Here is a 20,371-nt window from a genome sequence, read left to right on the forward strand (position 1 = left end):
AATGGTATCAAGAATAAAGAATACAGAATAAATCAAATGCAGCCTGGGTGCAGGTGGCTCACACCTGTAATCCCAGCACTTTGGGAGGCCAGGGTGGGCAGATCACCTGAGGTCAGGAGTTTTGAGACCAGCCTGGCCAACATGTGAAACCCCGTCTCTACAAAAAATACAAAAATTAGCTGGCTCTGGTGGCGCACGCCTGTAATCCCGGCTACTCCGGAGACTGAGGCAGGAGAATCGCTTGAACCTGGGAGGCAGGTTGCAGTGAGCTGAGATCGCACCACTGCACTCCAGCCTGGGCGACAGAGTGAGACTCTGTCTCAAAAATCAAAGACATTAAAAATTTAAAAATGGAAAAAAATAAATTAATTAAATGCAATTGAGGATCCCTAGGTCCTGCCTTAAGTTGGTGGCACTTGGCATTGACATGGAGGGAGAGGGGCTGGAGCTTCTTCTTCATCCCTAAAGACTTTGCAGTAGAAGTTTCTCAGTGACACTGTTTGTAACTATTTATTTGATGTAGTCCATAGTGATAAATATCACTGAATTAGATTTGCTTTTTTCCCCTAGAACCAGATGAGAAAAATTGCACCCAAAATCCTTCAACTCCTCACGGAATGGACGGAAACATTTCCCTATGATTTTCGGGATGAAAGAATGATGAGAAACTTAAAAGATCTGGCTCACCGGATAGCCAGTGGCGAAGAGGTTGGTAACCTGAATTTAGCATGGCCACTGGAATTCCCAGGCAGAGCCTGGGTGGGAAATGGTGCTGAATTATGCATCCTAATCTCCACTGCTTCCTCTCTGTTTTGCCTTTGGGCAAGCCCTCCACATCACATATTGGTCTGTTTAGTATGTCAAGTGAGAATGATTATAACATCCCACTTCAAAGGGATATGATCTAGGGTGTTATGTGATTAATTTGGGGCTATGTCCATGTCAACTCGTGCACAGGATTTATGTTGCAAGTGTGTTTTAATTTTACTTTACTTTTACCTTTTTTCCTTCCAAAAAGGTTTAACACAGCTAGTTAGATAATACATGGCATGTTAATAGATATAAACACTGGTGGATACACAGTAAATAACATTAATATATTAACCAATGATAAATGGTAGATTAATAAATCATAAATAGAAATAGACATTCTGGGCTGTGGCAGGAAGCAAACAAATATGCTTCTGTTGAGAATGAGTAGAGGAGGACAGGACTGCTGTGGTATGAGTTTAAGTTCCAGGTAAAAGGGAAATACAGCTGGTCATGTGATATTCACTGTCAGAAAAGGGGAAGTATAGTGATTATTGAGGGAATTAAATGAAAAATTTAAAAACTTTCTTCTGAAGAACTTTGTATAGGGTCATAGAATGAGATCCTAGAAACTGTTCTTTATGGTGTTTACAACACCTTCCCGGATAGAAACTGAATTCATAGATTCATGTGTGAATGAGCAAAGGTAATTCTTGGGGGAGGAGAAGACTGAGGAAATGAGGCAAGTCTTCCAGCGCTCAGAAGTTGATTTAAGGATAGAATCTAGTATAGGTGGAGATTAAAAGGAAGTCTCTTAGATAGTCTTTCATAACTATCACTTCCCTCAGTTGAGCCTTTGATAAGCACTAACTACTAGCTGTGCAAATTCAAGGTTATCCTTTTGGAAGCACGTCTGGAGGGCTGGTATTCTGTGTTGAGACTTGCTGGGCAAGGATGTCCTTGTAGTTTCCATGTTGCAGGTCAACTTCTGGGAACAAGTCGTTTAGGCACAGATACACTTTCACCTGGAGAAAGTAGATGAAGCATTTGGCAATGATGATGCATTCTGTTCATCTTAAAATGCATTTTCCATTATGAATAACCTTCCTTGAGAACTCTTTCAGTGGTGTGCTGCAGCGTATAACTTGATACCCTATCCTTTTTTTCTGAGACAGAGCCTTGCTCTGTTCCTCAGGCTGGAGTAGAGTGTTGTGATCATGGCTCACTGCAGCCTTGACTTCTCCGGCTTAATCAGTCCTCCCACCTCAGCTTCCCTAGTAGCTGGGACTACAGGTGCATACAACTGTGCCTGGCTAATTTTTTCTATTTTTTGTAGAGACAAAGCCTCACTATGTTGCCCAAGCTGGTCTCGAACTTTCGGGCTCAAGCAATCCACTGGCCTTGGCCTCCCCAAAGTGCTGGAATTACAGGCGGCTAGAGTATAGTGTCGCCATCATGACTCACTGCAGCCCTGACTTCTCTGGCTTAATCAGTCCTCCCACCTCAGCTTCCCTAGTAGCTGGGACTACAGGTGCATACGACTGTGCCTGGCTAGTTTTTTCTAATTTTTGTAGAGACAAAGCCTCACTATGTTGCTCAGGCTGGTCTCAAACTTGTGGTCTCAAGCAATCCACTGGCCTTGGCCTCCCAAAGTGCTGGAATTACAGGTGTGAGCCACTGCGCCCAGCTGTAATTTTTGTGAGAAAAGGGGAAGTGTATTAATTCTTGAGGGAATTAAGTGAAAAACTTAAAAACTTTCGTCTGAATAACTTTGGGGCTATGTTCATGTCAACTCATGCACAGGATTTATGTTGCAAGTGTGTTTTAATTTTACTTATACCTTTTTTCCTTCCAAAAAGGTTTGACACAGCTAGTTAGATAATAATAAATGGCATCTTAATAGATATAAACATTTTAATACAATTTCTCCCAATTTTACAAAATCAGACTAAAATTATATAAGGCTAGCTCTTGAAAAATGTGTATGGGCTTTCCTGTATTATGTTCTCATGAAAATGGAATTAACCATTTTACTGTTACTTTTTGACATTATATTGTTATGAACCCAAGTGCTCGAGACAGCCATTATTTCTGCCGGGCTGAATGAGTCATTTCCTGAGTCATTGTGCAAGTTATGACGGTTATAATCATTTTGCCAGTTTGCCTATTACAGGTTCCAGCCAGGTATGAATTGATAGGTCCCTTGCTTACAAAGGCAAAAATTAAGCATCATGGTGCAGTTTTGTAGCAAATCTTCTATTAGAAGGGTTAGCCAGGGAGTTCCTCGGCAGGGTCAGTGCTGGCTCAGTGACCTTGGTTTATGTATCTGAAGCTGCTCAAAAGATTAGTGACATCATAAGGGCTTTTTCTTGTGTGAAGGCTGAGACCTAAGTCAGACAGTTTTCATTTCAGTTAGGTTGTCTTTAGCTACTTAACATTATATGTCAATCATCTTATCTTCCCTCTATTGCCTTTATAACTTAGTTCTTTCCAAAAGAAACACCTTAAAAATCTTTTTATTTTAAGATAAAATGTTGGTGTTTTGAAAATACCAAATGGATGGTCCTTCTTATTGTGGGAGTCAAAGGGGAAATCATTTCTATCTGTGTTTACCAGATGAAAATTGGTCTTTTTGTTTAACAGAATCAAGCTATTCGAGAGCTGGGTAGAACAGAGAGAAGGGCCAAACAGCCTTGTGACCCTGGCTTCTTTTCAACACTCCTGTGTTAATAACAATCTTGATAGAAACCTTGTGAAGTTCAGATGGTTTTGAGCACGAAAAGAGGAGATAAGAAGACAAGCCAGTTCTAACTGAGGAATTGGTTAAACTAAGGGTTGAGTGGAGAGATGTCACCTGCCTTGATCAGGTTGGGTTTCACAGGGAACCTGTTTCTTTAGTTGCTTCTATTCAGTATTCCATATTCTATTCAGTATTCAGAATTCAAATCCACACTTGCCAGCTGGTTTATCTGAGTGTGTTTTGGCTAGTCCTCTAAATCCTTGCTCCTTCCTCGTCTCTATAAATCATAGAAGTAACTGCCTTGTGTTAATGCCCTTTCAGCTCTGAAACTGTATGATCGATGTCCTTCCTCCAGTTCTTTGGCTGTCAGGCTCCTTATCAGTCATGTGCTTAGGTGTCTCTCCTCAGAGAGACCTTCCTTCAGCACCCCAACTATCATCATCCCCTCTCCCGTTATTGGCTTTCACTGCTCTTCCCTTCATAGTGGTTCCTAGCACTCTGTGATGAGTAAGTATAGCTGGCCCCCTCTCTGTATTCGTGGGATCTGCATCCATGGGTTCAACCAACCTCAGATTGAAAATATTCAAAAAGTATTAAGTGTGTACCGAACATACATAGCCTTTTTTTCCCTGTCATTATTCCCTAAACAATACAGTATCACAGTGATGTACATAGCATTTATGTTGCATTAGGTATTATAAGTAATGTAGAGATGATTTAAAGTATACAGGAGGATGTGCAGATGTATGAAAATACTATACCATCTTATAGCAGAGGTGTGAGAGCATCTGCAGGGGTCCTGGAACCAATCTCCCGAGGATACTGAGGGATGACTGTGCTTGCATTTTTGTTGCTTGATTTCCTCTCTAGACCCCATGCTGTGCCCTCTTTGTTCACCTTGGCCTCTTTAACTCCTAGCTCAGTACCTGGCACCTAGTATTCTCTCAGTAGTGTTTGAATGAATGAGTCAATGAATGAATGAATGAACAAATGAATTACTGGAATAGGGAAAAATTATTTCCCTCTACTGGAAGGAATATGAGCCTGGGTTGGGATTTGTTGCTTCTTGCCTGGGACTTTTTTTTTTTTTTCCTTTTGGCAGTCAGTGAATCCAGGTGTGCCCTATATATAATTTAGTCAGGTTCTTCTGAATCTGCCAGGACAGTTCTACATAATTTGGCTTAATATGTTTCTCCCTTGGGCATTTGCCCAAAATGAAGTGGTTTATTAGGACTTGCCTGCAAGAAACATGAAATGAAACTAATGATTGAATTACATGACAAATGACTGTGGTGGATAGAATGCAATTTTCTCTTCCTTAAGGGGCTGGTCTTTATAATAAGAACTTCTATCTTTATTTGCCAGGTAATTACTGTCACTGGCATTTGAAGTTATAAAAAAGAATAAGTACATATTTAGTAATTCATGACTCAGGAACCGTGCTTAACAACACAAAGCTTGATTTCTCAAATGGAATCAAATGGCAGCAGGAAACTTTTAAAAGAGGTGGCGTGCATACACTGTCTCCCATGCTCACACACTAGTTGTTGAATAGCTTTCTCCCATACTCTATTACGTACATTTTTCCATGATATTTTGAGGCAGATTTTTGCTAACAACCTGACTGTACATTCCTCTGCCTCTTCCCCCAATAAATTTTTTTTAAATTGCAGAATAGGCTGGGTGCGGTGGCTCACGCCTGTAATCCCAGCACTTTGGGAGGCTGAAACAGGCAGATTACTGAGGTTGGGAGTTCGAGACCAGCCTGACCACCGTGGAGGAACCCCCCCCATTTCTACTAAAAATACAAAATTAGCCAGGCGGGGTGGCGCATGCCTATAATTCCAGCTACTCGGGAAGCTGAGGCAGGGGAATCTCTTGAAGCCGGGAGGCAGAGATTGCAGTGAGCCAAGATTGCACCGTTGCATTCCAGCCTGGGCAACAAGAGTGAAACTCCCCACCTCAAAAAAAAAAAAAAAAAAAATTGCAGAATGAAAATCTTTCAGCAGATATGCCAGTAAAGTATTGCTTCTCACACTTGGCTTATACAAGGATCAGCTGAGACGCATCTAGATCATGTGACCCAAATGCACTGCAGACCAAGTCGATCGTAATCTCTGGGGTGGAACCCAGGCTGCCCCCATTCAGCAGTTTGTTCTGCTCATTGCTTCCCAGCTGGTACAATTGTGTGGTACCCTGAAGAGAAGTAATAACTTCTAGCTAAAGTGTTTTCTGTGTGGATCCCGGGAAGGGGTGAGGAAAAGGTGCATGATGTAGGAATGATAGCATGCATGGAATAGCAGCTGAGGCACAGAATAATGAATATTTTAAAGTGAGTTGTTGGTTTTGTTTTGTTTTGTTTTGTTTTGTTTTGTTTTTTGAGATGGAGTCTTGCTCTGTCACCTGGGCTGGAGTGCAGTGGCCGGATCTCAGCTCACTGCAAGTTCCGCCTCCCAGGTTCTCGCCATTCTCCTGCCTCAGCCTCCCGTGTAGCTGAGACTACAGTCGCCCACCACCTCGCCCAGCTAGTTTTTTGTATTTTTTAGTAGAGATGGGGTTTCACCGTGTTAGCCAGGATGGTCTCGATCTCTTGACCTCGTGATCCGCCCGTCTCGGCCTCCCAAAGTGCTGGGATTACAGGCTTGAGCCACCGTGCCTGGCCTAGTGTTGTTGGTTTTTTTTAAGTGAAAATAACTTTCTTGTGCATGTCTCATGCCTGTGTTATCCAAGAAATCCCATTCTGTGGGAAAGCTTTAAAACATTTTATTTTTAACATGTCAAGTGATATAGGAATATATTCACTTGGATTTTGTTCGAAAATTCATACAAAGCAAAAGAGGCCAAAAAACTTCCATCAATCCAACTTCTCTCTTAAAGGTAACAGCTGTTGTCAATTTTGTGTGTATCCTTCCAGAGCTGCTCCTACGTATACAGGTGTTCATAGAAAGTAGTGTGTATGGCTTTTGTTCCCGTGTGTGTTTACCTAATATTCTTCACCCTGCTTGTTTTCTCTCTTATGTCTTGGAAACCTTTCCATGTTGGTGCAGGTAGCTGTATCTTCTTTCAGCTGTTACACAGTAGTCCCGTATGTGATTGGGCCATGTTTCTTTTTCTTTTTAATAACTATTCTATTGGACACAAACAAGTTAAATTTGTTTATACCGAAAACTCAGCATTTTCTGTGAAAGACTTAGCAAAGAAGATTAAGTCCCTTCTTCATATCAAGCTCTGTTTAGTAAAGTAGTAACATATAGTTGTGAGTTGCTCTTGTAAACAGGCTTTACTGACTGTGAAACTTCAACTTTGTAACACGTATTTTCTACTCTGCACTTGTTCTAGCCAAAAGGCTGAGAAGGGATTCTACCCTGGATAGTATATGCTATAACTAAGGTATCTCCAAGAAGGTGTTCAGAAACCAGTTTGAGTAATACACTGGGAAATATTTGCATAATTATTAGAAGTAGTATCTAACTCTCATGTAGTCATTTGTTATGACATTTGGGACAAAGGACTGAATAAAACAGTTGAAGTTGATAGATTTTGTTTGTTTGCTTGCTTTGTTTGTTGAGACAGGTTCTCACTTTCTTACCCAGTCTGGAGTGCTGTGGCACCATCAGGGCTCACCATAGCATCAACCTCCCTGGCTCAAGCAATCCTCCCACCTCAGTTTCCCCCAAGTTACTGGGACTGCAGGTGCCCAGCTAATTTTTAAATTTTTGTAGAGGCCAAGCATGGTGGCTCATGCTTAATAATCCCAGCATCTTGGGAAGCTGAGGTGGGCAGATCACTTGAGGTCAGGAGTTCGAGACCATCCTTGCTAACATGGCGAAACCGCATCTCTACTGATACAACAACAACAACAAAACAAAACAAAACAAAACAAGAACAACAACAACAACAACAAAAAATTAGCTGGGTGTGGTGGCACACACTTGTAATCTCAGCTACTCAGGAGGCTGAGGCACGAGAATTGCTTGAACCTGGGAGGTGGAGGTTGCAGTGAGTTGAGATTGCACCACCGCACTCCAGCCTGGGCAACAGAGTGAGATTCTGTCTCAGTCAATATATAAATAAGTTTTTGTGGAGACAGGGTCTCACTATGTTGTCTCGATCTCCTGGGCTCAAGGGATCCTCCTGCCTCATCCTCCCAAAGTTCTGGGATTACAGATGTGAGCCACCATGCCTGGACATAGATTTTTAATGTAACTCAAGTTTATAAAAGTAAAAGAGGAGGGGGAAATAGGAATGAGAGATTTGAAATAACCCTCAACTCATCCTTGAACAGCTTTGAATTCCAAAAAAGAGACATTTCTCTTGAGTGACAAACATACTACCAAACAGCATTTTCTAAACTGATAACCTAAATGCTGTATGGAAGGTGGGATTTTTGACGGTCCAATTTTTAAGTACATAGGTGTTTCATTAGTGATTTCAGGGTGATCCATGACTGTAGAGAAAAATAGAGGTCATCTAATGGACCAGTTTAAATAACTCAGCAGAATATACACTAACAAATAGAGAAGAAAAGGAAAAGAAGTCTGTGTATGCTTTTTACACCTTGACTATGCAAGAATTAACCATTTCCAAATATGTTGTTATTCTCCTCATAAGCAAATATCTCTTCGTTTGGGTTTTTGTAATATACTGTAATAAACAAAATTGCTTCTATAAAAAAAAGCTGTGGCTCTTATACTTGTAGGTAAATGCCATTTAATTTTCAGATAATTAATCTCAGCAAATGATATTGTGGTATTTTTTTAAAAGGCAATGGAGCCGTAAACCTAGGCCTTTCTACATCTGTAGGTTTACTGGGGCCATCCTCTTTTGGAGATTTAACCTAAGGACCGTGTTAGCATTGAGTCAGCCTGTGTGCCTTTCTCTGATACAGGCATCATAATTTACCTGGAAGAATATTGTTTTGGAAATTTTTGGCTAGAAAAGGAAGACTAAATGGACTCTGCAACTTATGTTATAGCTGTGCCCTGGGATTGATGGATGGTGAAGTCATTTCTTGATTTAACAAATGTTTTAAAAGTCAGGAGGTTGACAGTTATCTAAACTACATGCAGTGCTTTTTTAAACCAGTTTATCTTATGCATGAGGCTGCAGCATTATGAAGTAGCAAACAAAGTGGCATCTGGGAGTAGTGTTGCAGGGAGAATTGCCACATGGAAGAGTTTGGTTGTGAACATTAATAGTGAGTCATGAGTGCAAAAGAAATGAATATGAGCCCAATGGAGGTCAGATGCCAGAAATGAATATCTACTGCTTCCTCATGGTAATCCACATTTTATGTGTAAGTCAAGAAGGTGGTAGGCTGGACGTGGTGGCTTACGCCTGTAATCCCCACACTTTGGGAGGCTGAGGCAGGCAGATCACAAGGTCAGGAGTTCAAGACCAGCCTGGCTAATATAGTGAAACCCCATCTCTACAAAAATACAAAAATTAGCCGGGCGTGGTGGTGCATGCCTGTAATCCCAGCTACTCGGGAGGCTGAGGCAGGTGAATCACTTGAACCCGGGAGGCGGAGGTTGTAGTGAGTGAGCCAAGATCATGTCACTGCACTCCAGCCTAGGCAACAGAGCAAGACTCCGTCTCAAACAAAACAAAACAAAACAAAAACAAAAAGAAGGTGGTTCGAGGGGGTGAGTGGAAAGTAATGGTATATTTCTGTTAGGTAGACTAGAGAAATCAAGAGGGTGGCCCTAAAGAAAAAGTGTTAGGAAAAGGATGCACTGACTTGCAATCAATGTATTTCAACCCACCAACAGTAAACTGGTAGGTACATTTCTTTGCTGGAACAGAGGACATTCAGTTATACTTAGTACTCATTATACTGGATTCCCTCAAGAGGTAATCTAAATTGTCACTGTAGTGTTTTCATGGCCCAACCTGAATTGTACTCTCAGTAGCAACCCCAAAGAAGAACTAAACCTTACAGATTTGAAAACGCCTTATGCATGTGTCTCAAACTGTTAGAGCTAGCCAAATCTTCCTGTAACTTCCCTTAACCCAGTTGATTCTCCAGTGTCCAGGTAAAATCATTTGAGGACATAGTCTCTGAGTTTGCATAGTGGCAAAACCAGACATGCAGAGCACGGATGTAATTCTTTGCTTATTCCCTAGCAGACATACAGAAAGAATGTCCAGCAGATGATGCAGTGTCTGATCCGCAAACTTGCTGCACTCAGCCAGTACGAAGAAGTCCTGGCAAAAATCAGCTCCACATCCACAGATCGACTCACAGTTCTCAAGACCAAGCCACAGTCCATACAAAGGGATATCATTACTGTCTGCAATGACCCTTACACGTTGGCGCAGCAGCTGACTCATATAGAGCTGGTAAGGCCGTTATCATCTTTGCCCTTTACAAGCACGGATTTGCTTTGGCAACTAGACAATATATTTGTCAACAGTAATGTCACAGGAGAGGTTAGAATAATCCAAGTGGGAAATCATCTGAGACAGCTGAAACATACCATGTTTATGGATTTGAGTATGAATGCTTCTGATATTCTGGGGATTCACATGTAAATAAATACTAAACAAGGCTGAAGAGCAAAGAGTTTATTGACCTTCCTCACCTTCTGCCTCTAATCAGTTTTTCCAAAACCTGCTAAGCCTTTCACTATCTTGTGGAGTATTGACCCAAGCAGAAAATTGCCTCTGCACAGACCTTGAAGATGATGAAAGTATTTAGGGTTAAAGGCTTATTTTATAATCTTCATTAAGAAATGGGAGGTGGTGCCAAAAGTCATAGAGGGAGTTGACAGTCCATTTCTTTTCACTTTCTTTAATACTGTTGACCTTCTGGGTTTGTGTTTCAGGAGAGGCTCAATTATATTGGGCCGGAAGAATTTGTTCAGGCGTTCGTGCAGAAGGGCCCTTTGGATAATGACAAGGTAATCAGTCTACCCAAAGGTCAACGCTGAAACCAGAAATGGGATTTCTCAGTCTGTGATAGTGGGTGTAAGGGACAGAAGTTAGACCTATATTTGGTTTTAGATTTTAAAATCAGAATTTTTTTTTTCCATCAGCCATGTCTGATTCATTGCAGTTTTCTTGAGCGAGGTCTCCAAGCTCCTTTACAATTTTGCTCCATCACTAACTTGTAGCCTCTTCTTCCTCCTTATTGGGAAATTTAGTAGGACCTTTACAGCAAGTAGATGCAGGCATTTGTGGTGATGAAAATAGGAGAGGAAAGCATAATGGTTTTAGCAGATTAAGAATCTGCTGAGAAGGTTCTGCCCATGATTCAACAATAGCAGGGGCAGGAAAGACAGGATGCACATCCAGCTTGCTGAGTAAAGGGCTTGACCGCTTTGCCTCTTGTTTTAAGGTGAATCTCTCATGAGAGGTTTATTGCCTAAGTGCAGCCCACTATTAAAGAAATTAATGCTGGGCGTGGACTGTCAAATCAGTGTACACATATAAGAAATTTTTTTTCTTCCAGTGACCTGGAAGCATTTTGAATTGTTAGGCAAAGACTACAACACCCGCTGATGAAAGCCCCCTTCTGGGAGTAGGGACAACAGCTGTTTTCCGGACTTAGAATAGTGTCTCCTAATACAGGAAGTGAAGAATTTGTTTTGCCATAGAAGGCTAGTGGACTTTTTGTTTGTTTGTTTCTTTTGGAAGGAAGGAAAGAGGGGTGTAATTAGCCTCTTCAAGCTGGCCTTGAACTTCAAGATGAGATGAACTTTTTTGCCTTTGAACAATGTGTTACTCACCCTACTAAAGACCATGATGGTGTAGACTTCTGTTTATCTACTTGAAAGACACTTAGTTCGTTGCAACATTATGTTGTAAAATGTTGTCCTATGCTTCATTTTAAGAGAAAAATTTCTACTCCTCTGTACTGGTAGCCACTTTTTTGCTGTATCGATTATAGCAGCTGGTATTTGCACTCCATTAACTGAGTCAGGATTGTTTTGGAATGCAGCCAGAACTCTTCCTCTGAATTGTGTTTCTGAAAATACAATCCAGACTAACTTAATTTCTCGGGAAGAGGGGTTAGGGACACTTTTTTTTTTTTTTTGGAAGCTGAATCTCACTCTACCACCCAGGCTGGAGTGCAATGGCGTGATCCCAGTTCACTACAACCTCCACCTCCCGGGTTCAAGCAATTCTCCTGCTTCAGCCTCCCGAGTAGCTGGGATTACAGGCACATGCCACCATGCCCAGCTAATTTTTTGTATTTTAGGAGAGATGGGTTTCACCATATTAACCAGGCTGATCTCGAACTCCTGACCTCTGGTGATCCACCCGCCTCAGCCTCCCAAAGTGTTGGGATTACAGGCATGAGCCACTGTGCCCGGCCTAAGGACACTTTTATAAATGCATCAGAGTACATTTCTAGACCTCAGGTGTTTCACTGGACTATCCTAAAGGACTTCGATATTTCTGTAAGGATAATCAAGAATGCCAGTGATTGTCTTTCTCTCTCTTTCTGTTGTTCTAAAAAGCTTGCCTAATCCGTAAACTGAGAATAAAGGCTCGTATTTCACAAAATGAGAGTCCAATACGTTCTTTTTTTCCTCTAACTCATCCGTCTACTTTGTTTTCTCTAAAGAGTTGCTACAGTGAACGGAAGAAAACACGAAACTTAGAAGCTTACGTGGAATGGTTTAATCGCCTCAGCTACTTGGTTGCTACAGAAATCTGTATGGTGAGGAAATGAATTTTCTGTCTCCTAGCTCTCAATATTATTTTTTTCTGCTTATTTTAGAACTGTTGGGCCTTTATACTGGATAACTGCCCTCTATTGTCTTTTGCTATATAGCCTGTTAAGAAGAAACACCGAGCAAGAATGATTGAGTATTTCATTGACGTAGCTCGGGAGTGTTTTAACATTGGCAACTTCAACTCCTTGATGGCGATAATCTGTGAGTATTTTGTGGAGGATACATGTCCTTTATCTTTACGAATCCTGTAAAGTGACCCACAGAAAATTTGCAAATAGTATGGTTTTGCCAGTACAGACTGTGTTTTTTAATCCTGAGTTACTTGAGAATGTCCAAGATGCTTTAAATAGGCAAATGGGTGCGAGTATGTGTGTAATCTTATCTTAAGTATGCAAGAATTCTTGGAACGTTTTAAGTTAACCTTAATATTCATCTACAAAGAGTTGTAGGTAAGATACTTGTCTAAATAAAGAGTTTTAAAAAGCATTTTGGCAGCTTGCATATCAAGTATTATAGAAATAAGTATTATAGAAATACAGAGATAATAATCAATTATCTGATTCCTTGGACAAGAGGGTGGCCTAAGAAACTGGCACATTTTCTAACTGTTCAGGTTTCTAGTACTTATCACCCGCAGACCTTATTACTCTAGTGTACAAACTCACTCCTCTATATTATGGAGGTTTTAACATCAGAGACCGTGTTTCTTTCCTTTCATTCTATAAATATGTGTGGTAACAATATGTCTTAGTTGTTCCAATTTATACCTGTTGTCTTGCCTTAATTATTGATAATAGCTTTTGATAATAATTCTTTCATTTAAAAGTATCTTAGTTTGTATAATCAATTATATGGCCATCTTACAAATTGTAGGTGCTCAATAAACATTTCAATAAAAGAATAGGCCGGGCACAATGGCTCATGCCTATAATCCCAACACTTTGGGAGGCCAAGGCAGGCAGATCACGAAGTCAGGAGATTGAGACCACCCTAGCCAACATGGTGAAACCCTGTTATCTACTAAAAATACAAAAATTAGCTGGGCATGGTGGTGCATGCCTGTAATTCCGACTACTCAGGAGGCTGAGGCAGGAGAATCGCTTGAACCAGGGAGTCGGAGGTTGCAGTGATCTGAAATCATGCCACTGCATTCTAGCCTGGCGCCAGAGCAAGACTGCGTCTTAAAAAAAAAAAAAAAAAAAAAAAAGAAGAGAGTTGAGGTCTTTTTGAAGGATCAGTTTAAAGCTAGAGAGTCTACCAAATTTAATTCAAGAATCTTAATCTAATAAATTCTCCCTTCCACCAATTTATTTTTCCATTTTGTTTACATACCATTTCTTCTTTCTCTCCCCCCAGAAAAATACTGGCCAAGTCTCAGCTTATTATTTATCTGACTAACTCCATGAAAATAGCAAACAGAAAGATCATCTGAATCAGGGACTGAAAGGCTCACAGTCTAGATAATAGATTACTTAATTTCCCTCTTCTGCTAGTAAGAAAATGTCAAGGCAAGCCATAGCATCAGAGAAAATGTTTGTAATACATAGAACTGACAAATAACTTGCATCCAGAATCTATAAAGAACCCTGCAAATCAATAAAAAGACAAATAACCCAGTGAAAAAAAGGCCAAAAGACTGAAACAGATATGTCATGCAAGAAGATACTGTATATTAATGGCCAACGAGTATCTGGAATGGTGTTCCACATCATTAGTCATCAGAGAAATACAAATTAAATTGCAGCAAAATATTAATACCATTGCATGCACTAGAATGACTGGAATTTTAAAAACTGGTTACACCAAATAGTGTTGAAGATGTGGATCAAGTGGTGCTCTTATTGTACATTATTGGCAGGAGTATAAAATGGTACTACTACTTTGGAAAACTGTTCAGCAGTTTCTTATAAGGTTAAACATATTTATACCCTGCAATGCAGAGATTGCACAAACCTATGTATTTACTCCATGGAAATGCAAACACATGTCCACAGGAAGATTTGTAAAAGAACGCAGCTTTATTCATTATTGCCCAAGACTGGAAACAATCCAAATGCCCATTTACAAATGAATGGCTAAATAAATTGTGGCATATTAATACAATGAAATACTGTTCGGCAATAAAAATGAACAGTTGATACGTATAAGTAACATGATTAATTTTAGAGTCATTATGTTGTACAAAATAAGCCAGAGACAAGAGTAGATACCGTATGATTTCATTGATACGAAGTTCTAGGACAGACAAAACGAATCTGTGGTTTTAGGTAGCCAGTGTTCTGATTTCTGTGGTGGTGGGGAGGTGACCAGAAGAGGGTCCAAAGGTGACCAGAAGAGGCCCCAGAGCTTTCTGGGATCATGAAATGTGCTACTATATCTTGATTGGAGTGGTAATACATGGACTTACACATTAGTCAAAATTCATCTAATTATGTGTTTAAGGTCTGTGTAGTTTTTGTATGTAAATTGTACCTCAATTAGGAAGCACTCTCCCACTTCTCGTCCTTAAAATATGAATGTTGGTGATGTGGAATTAATATATATACTCATTTAGGCTAGCGTGGGTTCCTTTTCTGTACAACAGCCACTGTAATATTTTTCTGAATACTTATAGTACGTGAAGTATCATTCAGGAGAGGCAGCCTGGCTTGTTGGAGTGAGTGTGGGTTATGGTGTTAGCTCCGTGTGAGCTTCCATCTCTGTTACTTGTTAACTGGATATCCTTGGGAAAATGTCTTACTCCTTGGAACTGTAGCATATTTTTTAAGAATTTTGAGGGATTATATGAGATAATACACACAAAGCGTGGTTGACACATTAGTTTCTAGGTCAAGGGTGGGCAAACTATGACCCGTGGGTCAAATATGGCCCACCACTGATTTCTTTATGACCAGCGAGCTAAGAATGGTTTTTATCTTTTTAAATGATTGAAAAAAATGAAAATAATAGTATTAACATTTCTTTTTTTTTTTGAGATGGAGTCTCGCCCTGTCGCCCAGGCTGGAGTGCAGTGGCCGGATCTCGGCTCACTGCAAGCTCCGCCTCCCGGGTTCACGCCATTCTCCTGCCTCAGCCTCCCGAGTAGCTGGGACTACAGGCGCCCGCCACCTCGCCCGGCTAGTTTTTTGTATTTTGTATTTTTTAGTAGAGATGGGGTTTCACCGTGTTAGCCAGAATGGTCTCGATCTCCTGACCTCATGATCCACCCATCTCGGCCTCCTAAAGTGCTGGGATTACAGGCTTGAGCCACCGCGCCCGGCCAGTATTAACATTTCTAACATGTGACTGTAATATAAATTCAGATTTCAGTGCACATAAACAAAGTTTTACTGGAACACAACCATAACCATTTGTATATGTAGTTATCTGCATAACTGGATGATGGCTGTTTTTGCACGACAGTGATAGTGTCTTGTAGTGATGACACGGACCATATGGCCTAAAATGCTTACTCTTTCCCTTTATAGAGAAAATGTGTTCACCTCTGCACAGAGTCAATGGTAGCATTTATGCTGTTTCTCGACTCAGAATTTGCAAAAAAAAAAAAAAAGTTATACAGTTGGAGTTTGTTACTTACTAATTTTAGAATTCTCACTTAGTAGTGAATGCTTTTTAGAAGTGTATGTTTATGGTTTTTCTTATTTCTCTCTTTCAATTTTCCTTTTTTTCTCCCCCTCCATTTCAAATGGGAAGCTGGTATGAATATGAGCCCAGTCTCTCGACTAAAAAAAACTTGGGCCAAAGTGAAGACTGCAAAATTTGACATTCTTGAGGTATGTGAAGCCGATGTTTTGCTGTTAAGTAACACTTGACACCTGGAAAGTGGAATTCCTTTATGTGGTCTTGCCTCTCCTTCAGACTATGACAGAGGAAAAGCCCATCCATCTTTACAGACCCCGGGAAAGGAGAGTGGGTAGAATTGGAGAGGAAAATAAATCAGATTATGTACTGGTTGTTTCATAGGTATAGATGTCCGTTCTGGGGTTAATTGACTGGGGAAATAGTGAGCTGTCAGTCATATCACCTTATATGCCAGAATGGCATTTCGGTCCTGAGCAGTTGAGAGTTTTACTTCACTGTGAGCCTATTAGCTTCATTTATCTTCAGTGTCTCAGGGGAAGTGTTCCCCATCCCTAGAGTAACATTTATTCATCCTTTCAGCAATTTAGCTGATCTGTGAAAAAGCCCTTCCCATACAATTCTGAGGATAGTAAGAATTGTGGCCAGGCGCAGTGGCTCATGTCTGTAATCCTAGCACTTTGGGAGGCTGAGGCAGGAGGATCACCTGAGCCCAGGAGTTCAAGACCAGCCTGGGCAACGTGGCAAAACCCCACCTCTATGAAAAATACAAAAAATTAGCCAGGTGTAGTGGCGCGTGCCTGTAGTCCCAGCTACTTGCAGGGCTGAGGCAGGAGGATTGATTGAGCCTGGAAGGTGGGAGCTGTAGTGAGCCAAGATCACACCACTACATTACAGCCTGAGTGGCAAAGTGAGACCCTATCTCAATAAAAAAAAAAAAGAAAGAAAAAAAAATCGTGTGCCAGAGTATGTGTATTTGAATCATATTCATCTGAGCACTACCTTGGTGTGCCAGTGCTTTGAATTACTATCTTTGGAGATAAGAAGAAAGCGTTCTTTCCCAAGTTTTCTCCCAAATTGGAAATTATCATTATACCTATTATTTTATGATCTATTCATACAACCCAATACATCTCTTTTCCTTCTTGCAAATGATATGCTTCAATTATTTGTGCATGATTTGTCACTACAAAGTGTTGGTTCACTATACATGGCTAACCATCAGTGGGCCCATTGACCTTCAGAAGCAAACAGGAAATTTTTCTAATGCTGGTGTTTGACTCTTGCTAGTTTTACGTCTAAGCTCAACAATTAGCCTAGAAAGAATGTAGTTTAGGTTTAACATTATTGAAGCTGACATCAGCTCACATAATTACACCAAACCTCAGGAAAGAAAACACTTGTGCAATGTGTGTCATGTGCATTTGTGTGTATGAGAAGGATAAATCATATTCCTACTGAGTTTCCTAACTAATTTTGAATTTCATATGTAACTAAATGTGTGATCTCATAAACTTCCTACAGAAGTTTACAATAAATAAAGAGTTAATATTCTTCTGTCTTTTATCTATAGCATCAGATGGACCCTTCAAGCAATTTCTATAATTATCGAACAGCTCTTCGTGGAGCAGCACAAAGGTCTTTAACTGCTCATAGTAGTAGAGAAAAGGTATGCACTTAAAGTCTTTCTTACGGTAGACTTGCTGTGTTTTATACTGAAATGCTATGTGAACTACTACACTGAAGCTTTTTTACTTGTTGAGATTTAAGAGAGACATGTACTCTAGAAATGATACCACTTGCCACACAGAGACGGTGAGTGCTACCAGAAAGTTTGTTAGACTGGGTATTGCTGTGTTATTATTACATTACTTACATAATTACTCTGTAGTGCCTCTTAATTGTGTTTCAAGCAATACATTAAGTCATATGTTAAGATGACTAATAGCATTAAAGAGTAATTTAGTTTAATGGAAAATAGACATTTAAGCTCTGCACAAGGTAGCTGACTTAATGTAACCTTTTCTCTTAAAAGAATTAGCTTACCTCCCATGGTTAAGTCATTTATTTTCAGAAAGTAGGTTAGTTGCTGTAGCATTAGGCGTGCTGTTACTAATTGGATTATGGGGGTAGCAGAAAAAGTACAGGGGTAATGTCTGAGAAATTAATGGTCCTTTCTCACTCTACCCTACTCTTAAACAAATTAGTACCATCCTTCTTCTACCATATTCTTGATTCTGAGGGTCCTTCCTTGGCACGTGTTGGTGTCATATTTCTTTACAGAGGAAGGGTAAGCTGTTTCAACATTTGGCAGTCATGTTATTTGAGAAGTGAATGCTTAGTTATGGTAACTGGGTTAATGAAGGTTGCCTGATAGAGGTTATTTTCGGTTTCAATTCCATCCATCTTTTAACTTAAACTATATCTTCCACAAATAAAAGAAAACGAGGTAAAAAACCTTTCACAGCTTCCAATCACGTCCCTTGAAAAAGCTTCAGCCTCAATGATCTAAAATAAAAATAAACACACAACCCCACCTTTAGTAAATGCTAAGTTGGTTCTCAATCAGATCTGAAATATCAGTTCTAACAATGTTTGAGGGATATTGTAAATCCTTCAAATTTTTTCTTTAAATAAAGAAACTTATAACATCGGAGGGGGTATGAAGCAGAGATGACAGTCTTACTGTAGCCTGACAGGGTTTGCCAGCTTTTAAGTTTTACTTGCTCCATCCCAGTACGCTTGTGATTAGATTGAGAAAAGAATCTAATATGAAGTCTTTTAAGCTTCAAACAATGAGCACATGTGGGAGAATTGCAGCACACTGAAGAGTAAGCCCACTGAAGGGGCTGTACGTGGCCTCATTCACCTTCTCTGTGTTGCAGGGCAGGCAAGGTTCTCTCTGCATGGGCTTCAGTGAGGGCTTGGTGGGCTCTGCCCCAGAAGTCTGTGGAATCATATCTGTGAGTAGGGAGCGTTGGCCAAAGAAATTCTGAAGTGCAATCCCTCCAAAATTTCTCAGTTGTGGAATTCTAAGTTTTTTTCTACAAAAAGTCCCAAGTACTTACCCTTTACATCATTTAATACATTGTGTCTGCTTTAGTTTAGTTTTGTTTTGTTTTAAACAGGTTCTATGTGAACATATAAATTGTACTCTGTAGTTCATTAAACAAATGAAAGCACAGCCATTCAATTATTAAAAAGTCAAGAAACAATAGATGCTGCTGAAGCTGTGGAGAAATACGAACACTTTTACACTGTTGGTGGGAATGTAAATTAGTTCAACATAATTTACATAATTGTGGAAGACAGTGTGGCAGTTCCTCAAGGATACAGAGATACCATTTGACCCAGCAACCCCATTACTGGGTATATACCCAAAGGAATATAAATCATTCTGCTATAAAGACACATGTTCACGTATGTTAATTGCAGCAGTATTTACAATAACAAAGACATGGAACCAACCCAAATGCCCATCAATGATAGACTGGATAAAGAAAATGTGGTACATATATACCATGGAATACTATGCAGCCATAAAAATGAATGAGATCATGTCCTTTGTGGGGACACAGATGAAGCTGGAGGCCATCATCCTCAGCAAACTAACACAGGAACAGAAAACCAAACACCGCATGTTCTCACTCATAAGCGGGAGTTGAACAATGAGAACACATGGACACAGGGAGGGGACAACACATAACTGGGGCCAGAAGGGGGCTGGGGGGCAAGGGGAAGGAGAGCATTAGGACAAATACCTAATGCATGTGGGGCTTAAAACCTAGATGACAGGTTGATGGGTGCAGCAAACCACCATGACACATGTATACCTATGTAACAAACCTGCACATTGTGCACATGTATCCCAGAACTTAAAGTAAAATAAAAAAAAACTCACAGCCATTTAAAAAACTGCCATCTCTTTTTACAGTTGGTCTCAAAGGCTGAGAGTGAAAGCATTTCTAGTTAAATCCACCTTTTATTCAAGAAAATTGGGATTTTTGGCCAGGCGTGGTGGCCCACGCCTATAATCCCAGCACTTTGGGAGGCTGAGGCAGGTGGATCACCTGAGGTCAGGAGTTCGAGATCAGCCTGACCAATATGGTGAATCTTTTGTATCCTTTTAAATCTCAAGTTTGTGTGGTCAGAGTGGCACATCTCTAGCTACCTAATATAGAACAAACCAAATGTGTTTTCCACACAGCAGCCCTTAAGAATTCTTTAAATAGCTGTTTTTTTTTTTTTTTTTTTTCTGTAGGTACCTGTGTCTCCAGGTTTTTAACCATTCCTCATATGATTACGTGGCTTTAAATCCTCTTGCCATTCCAGTTCTGCTCCTGTGAACTTACTTGGTCCTATTTATCAGCATTCATTTCTAGGTGTGGAACTGGCAAAACCCTTATGGTGTAGTTGCTGGGTTTCTGAACTAAGAATATTTTGAAAGGAAATTCAAAAATGCTATTACTTGAGAAGTTCTCCTGCTAAAAACATCATTGACAAGACCTTGAGGAAAATAAACTTTTGCTTTGTCCTATTAATAATGTGTACATTCACTTAGCTCATGGAAGTCCTTATAATCTGATTTTCACTGTATTAGATTTGTATAGGGGCTACA

General features: G+C 40.2%; 1 protein-coding gene across 3 annotated transcripts in view; it reads left to right on the forward strand.

The window, feature by feature from the left end:
• The window catches only part of RASGEF1B (RasGEF domain family, member 1B), a 45,369-nt gene that overhangs the window by 14,569 nt on the left and 10,429 nt on the right, over nucleotides 1–20,371 (forward strand). For 2 of the 3 annotated variants that reach the window (XM_011972093.1, XM_011972094.1), the window contains 7 exons: nucleotides 571–708; nucleotides 9,620–9,832; nucleotides 10,318–10,392; nucleotides 12,063–12,158; nucleotides 12,273–12,375; nucleotides 15,868–15,947; nucleotides 17,327–17,422. In XM_011972093.1, coding sequence (XP_011827483.1) covers nucleotides 571–708; nucleotides 9,620–9,832; nucleotides 10,318–10,392; nucleotides 12,063–12,158; nucleotides 12,273–12,375; nucleotides 15,868–15,947; nucleotides 17,327–17,422 — 801 coding nt within the window. Of the gene's footprint in view, nucleotides 1–570; nucleotides 709–9,616; nucleotides 9,833–10,317; nucleotides 10,393–12,062; nucleotides 12,159–12,272; nucleotides 12,376–15,867; nucleotides 15,948–17,326; nucleotides 17,423–20,371 lie in introns of all 3 variants that reach the window. The other variant, XM_011972091.1, reaches the window with a different exon arrangement.

Source organism: Mandrillus leucophaeus, unplaced genomic scaffold, assembly GCF_000951045.1.
Source record: "Mandrillus leucophaeus isolate KB7577 unplaced genomic scaffold, Mleu.le_1.0 Scaffold1268, whole genome shotgun sequence".
Classification (NCBI taxonomy): Eukaryota; Metazoa; Chordata; class Mammalia; order Primates; family Cercopithecidae; genus Mandrillus; species Mandrillus leucophaeus.